The following is a 17,289-nucleotide window of genomic DNA, read 5'->3' on the forward strand; positions in this document are numbered from 1 at the left end:
GTTGCTGCTAGCAGCTGCCCAGCGGGCAGCCGGGAAGTCAGGGGCACCGGCAGAAAAGCAAGTGGAGCAGGGGTTCAGGTGGCAGTGGTGACGTCCCTCAGCAAGAGACTACCCCCCCCCCCCCCCGGGCCTCAGTAAAATTGTCAAGCGTTGACCGGTCACCGGTGATAAAAAGGTTGGGGACCACTGCTTTAGACTCTTTAGGGAAGAGAAAAGTAGGGTATAAAAGCTCTCCTCCTTCTCATTCTCCTTCTCCTTCTCCTTCTTCTCCTTCTTCTCCTTCTCCTTCTCCTTCTCCTTCTCCTTCTCCTTCTCCTTCTCCTTCTCCTTCTCCTTCTCCTTCTCCTTCTCCTTCTCTTCTTCCCATCCACACATTTCAAATGAATCCTTCATTTATCCCTACCCAATCTTCAGACATTTTTGGAGTTCTTTTCCCAACTGTAATGAATGTTGAATTATTGAAGATTCTGAATTCTATGTTCCTCCTATCTCTGTCTTCTATTCATGACTAGACCTTCTAGAGACAGAGCTTACCTGGGTTTGTTTCCCTCTGGAGGAAAGAACACTGGAGACTTATTGTGGGTTTGTGGGTTTGTTGAACTTGCTTTATCTACAAATAAAGGTGCTGAGATCCCAGAAGGGGAGAATGCCTGGACCCCTAAAGTGTTTCAGTTAATTCCCTGCGGCGTCCATCTGTTTCTTTCTCTCCCTCTGCGCTAGAACTTCAATGCCTGTTTCATTGCACACCCAACCAAGCTTGCAACAATAACTTCCATTTTGTGCAGCTGACACAGTGCCCATGTAACTGGCCCTATGTTTCTTTCTGCTGGGTGTAGTACATTTCTGTGCAGAGACACCTTGCACACAGGGTTGCCAGAGAAAAGTGCCGTGTTCCTTTCACCTGATAGTAGGATCCCATTAAGCTTCCATTAGAAAGGTCAGAATGCTTTTCCTCTAGGGAGTTGGCAACCTCTGCTGTATTTTACCTGTTAGCATTGGGGCTCCAGTATCTGGGCATGAGATCAGATAACATCCTCACTGTAACAACGCATTTTTTTCACAGGTGAGAGAAGTGAAGGGGGGTATTTGGGGGAATGCCAACTGAGAATCAAGTCTGGACCAATCTTCTGGCTCCCACCTCTCAGCCGGGGTTGCCAGTTCCAGGCAGGAAAGTTGGGGGCAAAGTCTAAAGAGTATGGAGTTTGGGGAGGTGAAAGTTCAGCAGATACATGATTCCATAGAGCCCACCTCTGAAGCTGTCACTTCCTTTGGTGAAACTGATGGCTGGCAACCCTACTGATGGAACCTTATAGTGGGGAATAGTCCCGAAACATCCTTAGATATGCCTCTCTTTCTTGGGAGACTTGAACTTAAGGGGCTTTTCAGCTATGAAAGTGGCAGTTGATAGTGCTGCATGGTACCCTTATGAGAAAGAGTGCAGGCCACTGGCTTAAGACTGCTCACTTGTTTGTGGTTGTACTATATGCTGAATTAAAGGGAAATATTCAGAAGCATCTAATAGATCCCCTTTTGTGACAAATGGAGGTGCCTGAGCACACAAAAATAGGCCAGTTCGACCAAGGCCAGAGAGTGCAGCTGTGGAATAGAAGTGGTCTTGCCAAAATGAGAAGTAATTCAGAAGCCCTCATCTAGGACAACACCAGGTGCAAGACCACACTGCCCCATTTGCATTTCAGCTGAGCTCCCTTTGTCTAGCTGGGGCTTTGGGAGAATGTGTGAAATCGATCCCTTGCTCTCCACTGCTAGGTCCTCACCCAGATGGACATGAGAGTTGGGCTTCTCTTCAACATAAGTGTTAATAGCAATTGATTCGTCTAACTACTACATCTAATTTTCCGTGTAGTTTCATCACCAAAGAGCATGACAGCGGCATGAAATTGTAGATTGTAGCATTTGCTGAGAAGCTGGCTGGTATCCTGCTGCTCCACTCAGCCAAGTCTGAAACCTTCCTCCAACTTTTCTATGCTATTATTACTCCACTTGGCAGTAATAATAATGCTTAGGATGTAGAGAGTGCTCTTTGTTAGTGTTTTAAAGCACTTTTGCTATATTATTTTCTTTTCATGCCAAAAACAAGGAAGGTCAGTAACTTCTATATTGCTACTGCCCCATCCCTCCGAGGTGGACAGAAGGGGCCTGGCAGCCCTATACTGGTGATGGGCAGCATTTTGTTCAAGTAGATATTTATACCACAATCATGTAATTAACATCTCTCTAGATCAGTGATTCTCAACTTGGGGGTTGGGACCCCCTTTGGGGTCGAGCAACCCTTTCCCACGGGCAGGGCAAGCAGCTTGGCCGGGGGGGGGGGTTGCGGGGGTGCTGCCACTGTTGCCATTCTTCCTGCAGGCAGAAAAGAGCAAGATCACCATAGTGGGACAAGAGGAAGAACTGAACTGAGAAACCCCGGGAAATTTATCTATATATATCATGAACAATGGGTCTTCACACCATTGGTCAGTTTTGGTTTAATTTCTGTGAAAGAACACTTGCATCATTTTATGGTTGGGGTCCACCACAACATGAGGAACTGTATTAAAGGGTCACGGCATTAGGATGGTTGTGATGTGATTAGGTTTTTGTGATGTGCTCCTTGAAGTGAAGAGGCAATCTGGCCTTCACTTTAAGGGACTGACCACTCTACACATCTTTTCCCCATGGGGCTATGTTGGTGAGCTCAGGGCTGAAGAGAGATTTGGACTCATTCTAAATCTGCAATCCACTGAATAACCCGGGGAGGACTGCTGACTCTGAGGACTGCTCCACCAAACTGCAAGTACAGATCAGATGGGGTGGTCCCTCTCCTGCAACATGGAATGACTCCCGTTCTCTCAGTCTTGGCATCTGCTGATGGAATTGAAGGATCTTTCCTGTTTTAATAGCTGCAGACTGAAATTAATGTGATTTCTCAGGCTAAACAAGTAGTAGTAGAAGAGTTGGTTCTTATAAGCCACTTTTCTGTACCAGAAGGAGTCTCAAAGCGGCTTACAATTGCCTTCCCTTTCCTCTCCCTACAACAGACACCCTGCGATGGAGGTGTCGCTGAGAGAGCCCTGATATTACTGCTCGGTCAGAACAGCTTTATCAGTGCGGCGACTAGCCCAGCTGGTGGCATGTGGGGGAGTGGGGAATCAAACCCAGTTCACCAGATTATAAATTGGTGTTCCTAACCACTAAACCAAGCTGGCTCCAAGTACACCCAAAGAGAGAGATCTGGCCCAATCTTTTCCTGTCTCCTAGCTTCCTCCTTCCTTCTGTGTATTTCCTACTTCCCAACATCCCATCCATTTCCTCTTTTGTTGGTCCATCAACATAGATTTTTGCCATTTCCCACTTCAGCACAGCTTTCACTGTGATCTTGATTCCTCTTTTTCTAGCTCACATTTCTGTTAGCAGTACAAATGAATCAATAGTAAAAGTTGATTGCGTGGTGCCATCTTTTTGTTAGAAGCTGATACATCAATTACATTGATTGGAGCAATGAAAATGGAACTTTGTGCTGGTTCAGGAAGAGAACAAGTGCATTTGTTTACTCCTGACATTTGAAAGGCAGTGCTGTTGGAAACTTGATTTAAGGGGCAGAAATATTTAGTTGCTAGATCATCTGAAGGGGACATAAATATATCATCTGGTTTATCCAACACCTAGTCCAGGGGTAGTGAAACTGCGGCCCTCCAGATGTCCGTGGACTACAATTCCCAGGAGCCCCTGCCAGCGAATGCTGGCAGGGGCTCCTGGGAATTGTAGTCCACGGACATCTGGAGGGCCGCAGTTTCACTACCCCTGACCTAGTCTATGAAGCACTGTAAGCAGGTGTGCATAAAAGATTATTGAATTTTTATGTTACTTCATACCTTGCCTGTCTCCCCATAGGGCTTACATTGTTCCATCCCTGGTAGACAAGCTGCTAGTGGAGATCTGGGCTCTGATAGAACTGTCAAAGTTCTGCTGGGCCTGTAAAATGGCATTCTTCTGCCAGGCCTGGACTTGAGATCAGGCTGGTTTACAAATACTGTGGGCTTCCTTCCTCTCCTCTCCATGTTTCCCTCCCCTATATGAGACTTTCCCGTATATGGGATATTTCACCATAATAATCACTGAATTCACCAACTAAACTGTGGTGGCTGTGATGCTTTTGTAGTTTTAGAATTTTGAATGTACACAACTGTTGCAAACTTCCCCGAGCCCTTCATTGGGGAGGGGCAGACTATAAATTGAACCATAAATAAGCAAATCTCCCCTCCCTCATTTCAACCTTACATCAGACCTGTGAGGCAGGTTAGGCTGAGAATATGTGTGCTTGCAGGGTGGAGTAGGGATTTGAACCAGATCCTCGTAGCTTCTGAAACCTTTCCTGGTACTCTAACTTCTACACCACATTTGCTATCTGGAACCCTGACAATGTGGTTTCTTTTCCTCGGGGTGCTTTTGGGGAATTCCCAATAGGGTTTAGTGCCCTATCCCAAGCATCCGACAACCCACCTGCCACCCATCTGAAGCATAAGGTGAGGTGGAGGCAGACTGAGGGTTGTGTTGGTGGATCCATTTCTACCTTTTAGGGCAGACTGTTTGTACATTTTTTGGCAATGTCTGTGAGCATTGTTACCCTTGCTTCCTGCAATCTTGGGGGGGGGGGCTTGCCAAAGTACAAACGGAAGCTGAAAATGAACCCGTTTTGTGGATTTTTCAAATATGGACAGGGTCAAATCCCTGGCTGTTAAAGATTAATCTTCATAAAGCTGTTAGCCATATGTTTAGGGAACTCAGTCTAGCCCAGTTTGTTTGTAGTTCTGCCAGAGGCCCTCAAGATATGAAGTGCCAGGACTGTAAAAAAAAGTTGTTTCTATCTATGGATATTTTTTTCTCCTTCTTCTGTATTGCTGGAACTTGATGGGCAGTTTTAATGAGTTATTTCATGTTTAATCAGTCAAGGTTGGGTGGGTTTACTGTTCTGACCGAGCAGTGATATCAGCGCTCTCTCAGCCTCACCCACCCCACAGGGTGTCTGTTGTGGGGAGAGGAACGGGAAGGTGACTGTAAGCCGCCTTGAGCCTCCTTCGGGTAGGGAAAAGTGGCATATAAGAACCAACTCTTTTTCTTCTTCTTCTTCTTCTTTATATATACTTATATACTTGAGTATAAGCCTACTTTTTCAGCACATTTGTTTATGCTGAAAAAAAGCCCCCTTAGGCTTATACTCGAGTGAGGGTCCCACTTACCTGTTATTGTTGACACCATATTTTTGTGGTATAATTAGGTGCCTTGGCTAAAAAAAAATTTCATACCCTGCATCCATGTGTGGCTCCTATTTTTGCTTCCAGCCAGAAGCAATAATAAGTCTTGCTGTTGTTGTTGCATGAAAAGAGAATCCTGCCCCTTGCCTAGGAAAACCTGCAGGTAAAATACTCAACAAAATATTTTTTTTTATTCCAATACAAATTTACATGTGAAGGTTGGGTGGGTTCTTGAGCAGAGAGGTCAGCATCTTCATGAAGTTTCAAAATAAATGCTGAAAGTAAGAATCAAAACCTTGACTCTGATTTGGTCTCGAATCAGGAGCCAGTGCAGCTGGGAGAGCACAGATGTGAAATGTGCTCTCCACTGGATCCCAGTGAAGACCTGGTCTGCTGTGTTCTGGACCAGCTGGAGCTTTCAGAGCATTTTCAAGGGCAACCATATGTAGAGTTCATAAGTGTAGCCTGGAGGTGACCATTGCGTGGTACAGAGTGTCTACGTTGGGTGCCGAGAGGTAAGGTACCAGTTGTCATGCCTAGTGCCTCACAGCAATACTACTGTGAAGGAAGTTAGACTGGGAGAGAATGATGAGACTAAGGTCACTCAGCAGATTTCATGGCGGTGTGGGAATGTGAACTTGGCTTCCCCCGATTTAGGGCTGCCAGGCTGGCAAGTGGTGGGAGCTTGGGGATAAGGCATGCGGGGCGCCATGATCTCATGGCTGGGAAACCTATAGCCATAGCAGAAGGCCTGGCAAACCTTCCTAGGTCCTTATCAAGTAATCTAACCACTACATCATGATAGCCTTCCTGGTCAGGCACATAGTGAAAGCAACTGGATTAGATGGCTTTAAAAGGGATTTAGACCAACACATGACGAGTCTACTTGTGCTTGTTGTCTATAGCTCAGGGGTAGTCAAAATGCAGCCCTCCAGATGTCCATGTACTACAATTCCCATGACCAGTGTTTGCTGGAGGGCCGCAGTTTGACTACCCCTGCTATAGCTCAATGAAACTTCTGAGTTTGAAGACAATATACCTCTGAACTGCAGTTTCTTGGGAGGAGAAATCAATGTGTGTGTTGGAGGGAAGGGGAGTCAGCTGCCACGTTCATTAATGAGCTTCCTGGAGGAATCTGGCTGGATACTGCTGCTGGTCAAGATGGACTCCCAATGTGATCCCTTAGGACCCTTCCTTATGCTCAGTACACAAACTTATTGCCCTGACTTGGATAGCCCAGGCAAGTCCTAAGCTGTCATATCTTAGAAGCTAAGCAGGGCTGACCTTGGTTAATATTTAGATGGGAGACCTCCAAGGATTTGTGAAATAGTTCCTCCAAGGAATACTCGGGATGCGAATATAGAGTCAGGCGATGGCAAACCACCTCCCAATGTCCCTTTCCTGGCTGCCAGACAGTCCTTAGATCTCATGGCTGCACTACAAATGCAATATGATAAATAGTTTATAAAAAACTCATTTTCTTTCTATATTAATGTAGAGCTCTGACTGCTGCGTGGTAAGTACCAAGCGTATCCCTCCACTCCTTGACCTTGGTGGTTCTGGTTACTGAGGTTCAGATTCTTTGCTTGCAAGTTGTGGCAGCTGTGAATAATTGATTAAACTCTCTGGTGTCCCTTCTTTCTCTGTTGACTGAACAGGCGCTGCAGATCTCTTTCTTTTGTTGATGTCAGGAAAAAGGTGCTTCTCTGCCCTTGTGCTCCCCTTAGTAACATGTTCTTCTTGGGCATCGGGGACATTTCTACAGACTTGCTCATCTGCAGAAAGTAGGTCTCAAACCATAGTGGTTCTTTTTTCTTTTTTGTCCCCTCTGAAGAGCAAGGGAAGACTTTTCTTCTAAGCTGACAGGACTACTTTTCCACAGGAAATATGATGCTTTGCCCAAGTCTGTGTATAACAGGGCAAGCATTTGACTGTATAAGATGCTTCCCTAGCATCTTAGCTGCGTAGGGTCAAGTCCAAGGTCCTTGTCCTGAGCCAAACCACATGGTGCAAGAATTGGGCAGAGCCAACAGTTGGCATAGAAACGGGCTTTGATGGTTCAAGACTGAGGATGACAATCAGAGTGCCACATCTGGTGGCGTGGTTTCAGGGTTTAGTGCCATCCTGTGCGCAGTTATTACAGTTTAAACCAAATGATTTAAATGGCTGTAAACTGGGTTAGCAATGCATAGGATTCTACTGTGAAGCCAGGGAACAGAATTGAGGGTCCAGGATTAGTGGGTCAGGCTATTTGCTGCTTGAATTGAGTTTTAAATATTAACTCTGCATTTATTCTTACAGAGTTAATTGCCCCAATTTTACTGAAATGTAGGAGGAGGTGAATACAGATTTTCTTAAGGCTGCTCTCCCATGCGTCAGTCTTGCACTGGCACTTCTGCTCCAAGAAAACATCTGGAATGCAATTTGGCATGTTTGAAATCTGTCCAAATTTCACTTCAGTTTTATATTAGCAACCTTTTCAGATTTTGCTTTTAAAACCATAGTTGTTTTGTATAAAATATTTTCTTTTTTATTAAAAAAATTAAATACAAACCCATTGTTTTCTGGCCTAGTGTTCAGCATTAAGGTATATTTCATTTTTAAAAAATGCTGCTCAGAATTAAAGTTATGTTCAAGTATAATAAACAAAGCAAATTAAAAATACCATTTTGGTAGGATTTTTAGTATTTAAAAAGCATTACTTCTTTTTGATGCCCACATTCCAGAAATGCCACTTTGGAGGAACCCCACATTCCTGTGTGATGAATTCTGTTGTAGGAATCTAGTCTATTCTGTGTATCCCCAAAAACTGAGAGAAATTCTACAGAGGAGGCTAGAAGGCAGCACTTTCTGCCAAGGCTGGTTCACAGGCATTTTCCCAGGAGTGCTCTGTGCTTTTATCCACACTCTGATCACACCACCTTCTCTGTTAGCTCTCCTTACATAGATCTCATTTGTTTCCCATGTTTTCTGAGACTGCAAGACAAATGTTGTGGCTGAATGGGGGAGAATCTACTTGGCATGCAGAAGGTTGCAGGTTTGATCCCTAGAATATCCAGCTAAAAGGATCAGGTAGCAGGTAATGTGAAAGATCCTGGATAGCCACTGCTAGCATTAGTAGACTGACATTGATGGACCAGCAGTCTGGTTTGGTATTCTCTTTAAGCAAGGGAGTTCTTTGGCATATGTCATCCCAAACAGTCATCCTGGATTCGATTCTGCACTCCCCCACATGCAACCAGCTGGGTGGCCTTGGGCTCGCCACGGCACTGATAAAACTGTTCTGACCGGGCAGTGATATCAGGGCTCTCTCAGCCTCACCCACCCCACAGGGTGTCTGTTGTGGGGAGAGGAATGGGAAGGCGACTGTAAGCCGCTTTGAGCCTCCTTCGGGTAGAGAAAAGCAGCATATAAGAACCAGCTCTTCTTCCCTCCCTCCCTCAAACACACACACAGTATTCGTAACACACTTGACAGGATTGTTATGAAGATAAAATGTAGGAGAGGAGAACAATGTAATCACCTTGAGTTCCATAAAATTGTATTAATAAATAAATAAGGCTTATAACCTTAAATTATATCAGAAAGAGCATTAAGACATGTCTGAGGATCCACAAAGTGAACTGTTGCCTTAGGCAGCCCCCTTTCCAGGTGCAATGTTGATTCCAACTACCTGCCATGGCTGTGTGGCTTGGAGGGGTTGAAGCTCCTCTTCACTGAGTGTCCTTGCCCCTTTGGCCACCCGTCCTTACCTTTTTCGTGCTTTGATTCAGCTTCAATTTTGTCTATATTTTGACCCCGCCATAGCCATACAAATTTCATTTACAAATTTCATATCCCACCTTTCTGCCCTCAGAAAGGACTAGCAATTTAAAACACACACAACAAAAGAAAAGATTTTCTTTGAGAACTCAATTATGTGGCTCTCAGTCTGCAGTTTAAAGTAGTACTTTCCAAGTACAAGCCAGTATAGTGTAGTGGTTAAGAGTGGCAGACTCTAATCTAGAGAATGGGATTTGATTCCCCACTCCTCCACATGCAGCCAGCTGGGTGACCTTGGGCTAGTCACAGGGCTATTCTTGCAGAGCAGAGCAGTTCTGTTAGAGCTCTCTCAGCCCCACCTACCTCACAGGGTGTCTGTTATGAGGAGATGAAGGGAAAGGTGTTTGTAAACTGCTTTGGGACTCCTTTGGATAGTGAAAACTGGGGTATTAAAAACCAGCTCTTCTGCTTCTGCTTCTTTTTCTCCAAATGGGAACTAGATAGATTTTTAATCTAGCTAGTTGGACTACAAAACCACATGGTATTTTCATGCCAGTTGTCCAAACTGTTCTGTGCAGTTTGGACAACTGGCATGAAATCCCACTGACTCCCCCCTGCAGCCTTAGCCTGCAAAGTCACCTAAATCCAAATCTCATCCAGCAGTCTCTAGTGCACACTGGACAGGAAGGGCGGTTTTTGGATAAGGGCTGTTTTGCATACTAATACCTGCAACAACGGAAATGACCCATTTAAAGAAAAGTCCCAAACAGACATGATTTATGCTGCATTCTTCTGATTGGTTATTTGGCAGCTTTTCAAGGCCAAACATCTCAGAAGAATCATGGCTCCTGACATATAGAGTGCAACAAACAAAGTTTGGACAAATGAGATTTACATAACAGATGAGATCTGATTTACATTAAGGCAGCCTGGATGCAATGATAGATTAGAACATCGATCAGTTTGGGAAGGCTGTGCCTAAAGAAAACTCCGAGCTTCAAACAAGGGAAGAATATGTAGCCAAGGAAGTCAGGCAGAAAAGAGGACTGAAGCAGGAAAAGAAATGGCTGAGACTGAACCCAAACATGAAACATCCATCAGTTCAGGAGGGAAGAACTGAAATCTTTAGAAAATTTACTCTGCAGTGAAATTCCATGCAAGGGAAGACTTGAATTGTTCAGGAGGGTTTTTTTTAAATGCCCTTGTTTCTCCATTGTGATTTCGAGTCTACAGCATGAAGTTCACTGGCTGAGCAAAAAAACAGCTGTACATGTGTGATATAGGCTGAGCTGTACCAGCTCAACTGCAAGTTGAAGCCCACACCAATTAATATTTCTTCACAAAATGAAATAAGGCCCCAGAAAAGTAGGTGTCAAGGGACAGTTATTGCTCACACCCTTCCTTCTGACCTGCTGGTTTCCTGGTGGAAGGGATTGTTTGGTCTGGAAGAGCAAGCATGAGAACTTCAACTTACAGACTGAATTGGTAGAGGCCAGTCACTGCTTTTACAACCCCAGTAAGAACCCAGGCAGCCTCTTTAGCAAAATTCAATCTCATGAGCACTAAAATATTGTGGCCGGGCCTTGAAACTCTCCTAAGTAGGCCCAGAGGGCTGATCTAATTTTGATAGTGGGCTTATTAATATTTTACTTAACTTTCAAAATGTATTAGTTCCATCCTTTTCTGATGTAAACTTTTGACTTCGAAATGAGTACATCCGCTTTTCTCTCTTCCTTTTCTAGTATGCTGAGATCTAGCAGATAGGCAATTGAATTTGTTTTACATTTTCCTGTATTTAATCTAATAATTTGTATTTTAGTGCTATGATTTACCTTGATGTGATTTATGGAATCCACCCTGAGTTGCATGAGATAGGGCAGGAAAGAAGTATAAATAGTAATAATCTATTATATTTTTATGAGCCTCTTGTGGCGCAGAGTGGTAAGGCAGCCGTCTGAAAGCTTTGCCCATGAGGCTGGAAGTTCAATCCCAGCAGCTGGCTCAAGGTTGACTCAGCCTTCCATCCTTCCGAGGTCGGTAAAATGAGGACCCAGCTTGCTGGGGGGTAAACAGTAATGACTGGGGAAGGCACTGGCAAACCACCCCGTATTGAGTCTGCCAAGAAAACGCTAGAGGGCGTCACCCCAAGGGTCAGACATGACTCGGTGCTTGCACTGGGGATACCATTACCTTTATTATATTTTACTGAATGTTTATATTAGGTCTAGCCTGAATTAGTCCAGCAAGCTGTTGCACTTTACGGTTTATTTCATGGAGATTAAACAACATACAGGTTCTATGAGATCAAAGAAAAATGTGAAACTATTTGTTATGATAGTCAGCTTAGAAATGTGTGCATTTCAAGGTCTGGCTCACTGACTCTGCGACAAGGATCGACTCCCTACAAACTCAGACAGAAGGAGAAACTGGAGGAAGGAAGCCTCAAGATACATGCGGATCAGGGCACAGGTTTGGGGGCAGTTGTGTTTCTGCCTTCGATGGTTACAGTATTTTGGTCTGTAGATTGTGGGTGACAGTTCCAAGCTTGTCTATCTGAGTGACCACTGGTCTCCCTATGCTTCCTGCAGGGCACTCTGCTCTGCAGGTGCTAATCTGTTAGAGGCCCATGGCCCTAGAGCAGGGGTAGTCAATCTGCGGCCCTCCAGATGTCCATGGACTACAATTCCCATGAGCCCCTGCCAGCGAATGCTGGCAGGGGCTCATGGGAATTGTAGTCCATGGACATCTGGATGGCCACAGTTTGACTACCCCTGCCCTAGAGTAATATGCCTGGTCTTGACTTGGGCCAGGGCTTCTTCAGTCCTGGCCCGGACCAGGTGGAATGAGCTCCTTGGAGAGCTGAGGGCCCTGATAGAGCTGTCAAAGTTCTGCAGGGCCTGAAAAACGGAGCTCTTCTGCCAGGTCTTTGGTTGAGGACAGGATTAAGAACTAGGGTCACCCCACAGGCTACACCATACCATCAAGCGGCCTCCCCCGTGGGTTGGCTGTGAATAGAGGGAAGTTTCTAGCTGTCTCATTTGCCGGGGTTATGAGGTTTTTTATGGGGGAGGGTATTAATGGGGTTTGTTGATGTAACACCCCTCAAATCGTTCAAGAGAGGTAGGCTATAAATAAATAAATAAAACAAAACAAACTTGGCAAGCATTGGATAAGTGCCTGTTATTTCCTAGTTTCCAAATTTGCATTGATTTGTTACCGAAACATTACGAACCATTATTAATATTATGCAGCTTGTGATTTTAGAAGTCTTGGCACCCATCAACCATGGAAACGACCTATAATTCAGGAAAGTGAATTGCCAAGTTCACCAACATTTATATCCTGTTGGTATTGTTTCTTACATTCATTTTTAATCCCTAATAAAGTTCTTTTTGAAATGTGGGACCTGAAGATATTGGCAAAGGAAGGTGAGGGCAAGGAGCCCCTGAAAAAGACATTTCTGGGGCTCTCTAGGGAGAGGAGGCACCGCAGGGAGCCTTAATGCAAAGGCAAAGGATAAAAGCATGACTAGCGTGACTCAGCACCATCGATTATGGCCACCAGCACTTCCCGAGAAGCCTTCCGAGGACTCTGACGCGGCTGTGCAGCGCCCCGCCCCGCCCCGCCCCCTCCCGCATCTCCGGGCTACCTGGGCAGAGGGACCGTGAGCGCTTCTCCCTCCAGCAGACTTTTCCTGGCACGCCTGAAACTGGCACGCTGCCCTGGACGTCTTGATGGCCGATATTTTACAAGGCCGCGGCGATTCTTTCTCCTTTCTGCTGAAACCTTATCGAGAAGCCTTCTAGATAAAACAGCTCCAGATAAAACAGCTCCAGAGCCTCCCCCCCCCCGCCCCGCGGTTTTTGCGCACTTTTTTTCTCGGGGACTTTTTGTTGTTTGTTGTTTGCCTCCCTAACATCCGAGCGCCCGTTCAGAGCCGCGTTTGCCGCTTTCCTACGGGGCTCCTAGTTCCCTCTGGCGCCAGGGCCTCCCCCGAGCGCACCACGGACGACTCCGCCGGCCTGCCTGCCTGCCTGCTGGACGGGGAAGAGGCCGAGCTCAGCGGGAGAGACCCCGACCGAGCCCCCTTCCCCGGCTTCTCTGGGACCCCCGAAGACGAGGCGGGATTGCCACTCTGTCGCCTGCTGCGCTGCGGTCGGCCCGGGTCGCTGTCCAGAGCTCAGGTGCTGAAAGGCAGCCCGGCCGCAGCTCCGCGTGCCCCTCCCAGCGCGCACGCCCGGCAGGAAGAGCGGCGGCGGCGGCAGGAGGGGAGCGACCGCGTCAGCCGCCGGGGGAGGAGGCGGAGGAGAAGGCAGCGAGGCCGCCGAGCCCGCCCCGGGCAGGAGGAGGCATGAGCCGGCTGGGCGGCGGCGGCGGCGGCTCCTCCAGGGACTCCATGCGCCCCGCGGGGCTGGCGGGCGGCTGCGCGCGTCTCTGGCCGTCGGGGCCGGGGCTCCTGTGCGCCCCCCGGCCATGAAGGCGCCGGCCGGCGGCGGTCCCCGGGCGCTCGGCTGTCTGCTGCCGCTGCTGCTGGCCTGGCTGGCCCCGCGGCCGGGGCCCGTCGGGGGGCAGCTGCGCTACGCCGTGCAGGAGGAGCTGCCGCGGGGCGCCGTGGTGGGCAACGTGGCGGCCGACCTGGCCCTGGAGCCGCGCCGCCTGGCCTCGCGGGGCGCCCGCCTGAGCTCGGGCAGCGGCCGGCCGTACCTGGCGCTGGATCTGGCCCGCGGCTTGCTGCTGGTGAAGGAGCGCATGGACCGGGAGGCGCTGTGCCCGCTCAGCCCGGCCTGCTCCCTCAGCCTGGAGCTGGTCATCGAGCAGCCGGTGGAAGTGCACGACCTGGAGGTGGAGGTGCTGGACATCAACGACAACGCGCCGCGCTTCCCCAGCCCGGAGGCCCGCCTGGAGCTCAGCGAGTCGGCCGTGCCGGGCGCCCGCTTCCCCGTCGAGGGCGCGCAGGACCCGGACGTGGGCAGCAACGCCGTGCAAACCTACCAGCTCAGCCCCAACCGGCACTTCGCCCTGGACCGCCGCGGCTTCGAGCGCGGCAGCAAACTCCTGGAGCTGGTGCTGCTCCAGCCCCTCGACCGCGAGCAGAGCCCCTTCCAGCAACTGGTGCTCACGGCCCTCGACGGCGGCCAGCCGCCTAAGTCGGCCACGGCCCGCATCTCCGTGCGGGTCTTGGACACTAACGACAACCCCCCGCAGTTCGACTGCAGTACTTACACCGCCACGCTGCTGGAAAACTCCGCCCCGGGCACGCTGGTGGTGACCCTCAACGCCTCCGACCCCGACGACGGCTCTAACGGAGAGGTCCTCTATGCCTTCAGCAGCTACACCCCGCAGCAAGTGCGCCGGCTGTTCACCATCGACCCGGGATCCGGAGAGGTGAGGGTTAACGGCACCTTGGACTACGAGGCGGCTTCCTCCTATGAGATCTACGCACAAGCCACAGACAGGGGCTCGGTCCCCATGTCTGGACACTGCAAAGTGCTGGTGGACATGGTGGACGTCAACGATAATGCCCCCAAGGTGGTCCTGACCACCCTCTACAACCCCGTGCCTGAGGACACCCCTCCTGACACCGTGGTGGCCTTAATGAGTGTCACTGACCAGGACTCTGGTCAGAACGGGCAGGTCACTCTCAGCTCTCCTGCCCTCCTGCCTTTCAAACTCAACTCCTTCAAAAATTCTTACACCCTGGTCACGGTGGGCCACCTTGATCGGGAACGGGCCCCCTCCTACAACATCACCATCACGGCTACAGACGCTGGGGTCCCTCCCCTGACTTCCCACAGAGTCATCCAGGTGGACATCTCTGATGTCAACGACAACCCTCCCCGCTTTGAAGAGCCCACTTACTCTGTTTACATCCCTGAAAATAATGCTCCTGGCGCCTCCCTCTGTACCACCAAGGCCATTGACCCAGATGCTGAAGAAAACGCTTCTGTCTCCTACTCTCTGCTGAATGGAGAGATTGAAGGGCTGCCCGTCACCTCCTACGTCTCCATTCAGTCTGCCACCGGCAACCTTTATGCCGTCAGCTCCTTTGACTATGAAAAGTTGCGGGAGTTCCGAATTGTGGTGAAGGCCCAGGATTCTGGGGTGCCGACTCTCAGCAGCACGGTCCCTGTTCATATCTACGTGGTGGATCAGAACGACCACCCACCCCAGATTCTGTACCCGACCTCAGTCAACGGCTCGGCAGCCGTGGAGATGATCCCTCGCTCAGCCACTGCGGGGTACTTGGTGACAAAAGTCATAGCCCTGGATGCCGACTCTGGGCAGAACGCATGGCTGTTCTTCCACCTTGCGCAGGCCTCGGCTCCAGACCTCTTTCGGGTGGATGTTCACAGCGGGGAAATCAGGACGACTCGCAGACTGGGGGAGGACAGCCTGGCCACCATCAACTTGACCATCGAGGTGAGAGACAACGGAGATCCTCCGCTTTCTTCTTCCGTGTCTGTAATTGTTGCTGTGGTGGACAGAGTTTCCCGAATGATTCCTGATACCAGGAGGCACATCAAGGATTCCAGGCATTACTCAGAAATCACCGTTTATCTCATCGTCGCATTGAGTTCCGTCTCCTTTATATTTCTCTTGACTATTGTGGTCCTGGTGGTGATAAAGTGCTACGGATGCAGCGTGCGTGGCCACTCCTGCTGCGGAGGATTCTGTGGGGCCTCCCGAGAAAGGTGCCCTGTGGAAAAGTACAAGCAGGCAAACAACAACCTGGATGCCCGATTGCCCCAGGGCCTGAAAGTGCAGCCCCATTTCATTGAGGTGCGAGGAAACGGATCCCTTTCCAAGACTTACTGCTACAAAGCTTGTCTGACAGCTGGCTCCGGCAGCGACACCTTCATGTTCTACAACACCGGCGGTCCGATAGGGCATGCTTCCCAAGCCGTGCTGACGGACAGGCATCTGACCGGGCAGAGTGGGCAGACCTCGCAAAACCTGATCATACTGAAAAGCGAGCCCATTACTCCAAGTGAGGTGAGGGCTGCATCATCATAGGTGTCTTGGGCATATTCTGAATGTGGTCGCTTTGAGATGTAACCGGTTCAATGTTCGGGGTTGGCCCGTGACGAGATGCTGGAGTGTGTGAAAAGCCTGGGGCTTTCCTCTCCGGCTGGCAAAGTCACTTGGGTTTTGCTGTGCAGAAGGCATTTAAAAGGTCTCGTCCTAATCTTAAAATCAGGTTAAGATTAGTTTATCCTGCCACCTTTGCGGTAGGTTCAATCCGGCAGATTACACAGTTAAGACAACATTATATGAATGTTAGAACATTTGCGCTGAGGTCCGAGGGGATCCCAAAGACAAGTTAGGCTGGGAACGGATACACTTTTCATTGAGTCACAGTAGAAAAGGGCAAGATTCTAGGAGCACCTTAAAGACTGACAAAATTGACGGCAGGGTATGAACTTTCATGAGTCCCCACTCACTTCTTCAGACACAAATCTCATATCCTGCTACAAATCTTGCTAGTCTTTAAGGTGCCCCTGGACTCTTGCTCTTTTCTACTTCTACGGATAGTCTAACATGGCTACCCCTCCACCCACCTTGATCTACCTCCATTGAGTAACAGGTGGAAATAAATTCAAGTGGGCAGCCGTGTTGGTCTGAAGCAGCAGAACAAATTGAGAGTCCAGTGGCACCTTTAAGACCAACCAAGTTTTATTCAAGGAATAAAGGAAGTGTGTGTGCACATGAAAGCTCATCCCTTGAATAAAACTTTGTTGGTCTTAAAGGTGCCGCTGGATTCTCAATTTGTTCAGGAGGAAATAAATCTTCTGTTCCATTCCCACGCTAATAAGATATTTGACTTTATTATAGTGATGTGGTTTTTAGGCAAAAGGCATATGCACAGTGTTGTTTCTGCTGCTCACACAGACACTCCTCCTCCTTCTGCCCCTTCTTTTCTGTTTCTTTCCTTTCTCTGGGAGCCCAATGAGAGGCATATCTCGGTCCTTTGATTGCCTGTGCTCTTGCAGTCTAAGCAGCCTATTCCCTGCTGCTTGTGGCTGAAAGTGGGCCAGTGTCTACCTGGGACTGGAACGTTAATCATAGTCCTTTCAGTAAATGCTGCAGCATAGAACACTTCATTATTTTTCTATAGTGATGCACTGGATATACGGCTTTCCTCCTTTTAACTCATTCTATGCGTATGCACAGAGGCGGGTGTGTGGTCTGAACACTAAAGTCAGGACTTAGGTTTACAAATAAGCCTTTAGACATACCTATGACGGCTTCTGGATGTGAACAAGAAATATAT

At 48.5% G+C, this 17,289-nt stretch overlaps 1 protein-coding gene across 9 annotated transcripts in view; it reads left to right on the top strand.

Moving 5' to 3' along the window:
- Nucleotides 1–17,289, top strand: part of LOC143823922 (protocadherin alpha-C2-like) — a 258,537-nt gene that overhangs the window by 150,845 nt on the left and 90,403 nt on the right. Inside the window, exon 1 of one of the 9 annotated variants that reach the window (XM_077310660.1) lies at nt 12,524–16,010. The exons of 7 other annotated variants lie outside the window; for them this stretch is intronic. In XM_077310660.1, coding sequence (XP_077166775.1) covers nt 13,491–16,010 — 2,520 coding nt within the window. In that variant the 5' untranslated portion in view covers nt 12,524–13,490. Of the gene's footprint in view, nt 1–12,523; nt 16,011–17,289 lie in introns of those variants that run through there. One more of the 9 variants, XM_077310656.1, reaches the window with a different exon arrangement.

This window comes from Paroedura picta, chromosome 14 (assembly GCF_049243985.1).
Source record: "Paroedura picta isolate Pp20150507F chromosome 14, Ppicta_v3.0, whole genome shotgun sequence".
In the NCBI taxonomy this organism is placed as follows: Eukaryota; Metazoa; Chordata; class Lepidosauria; order Squamata; family Gekkonidae; genus Paroedura; species Paroedura picta.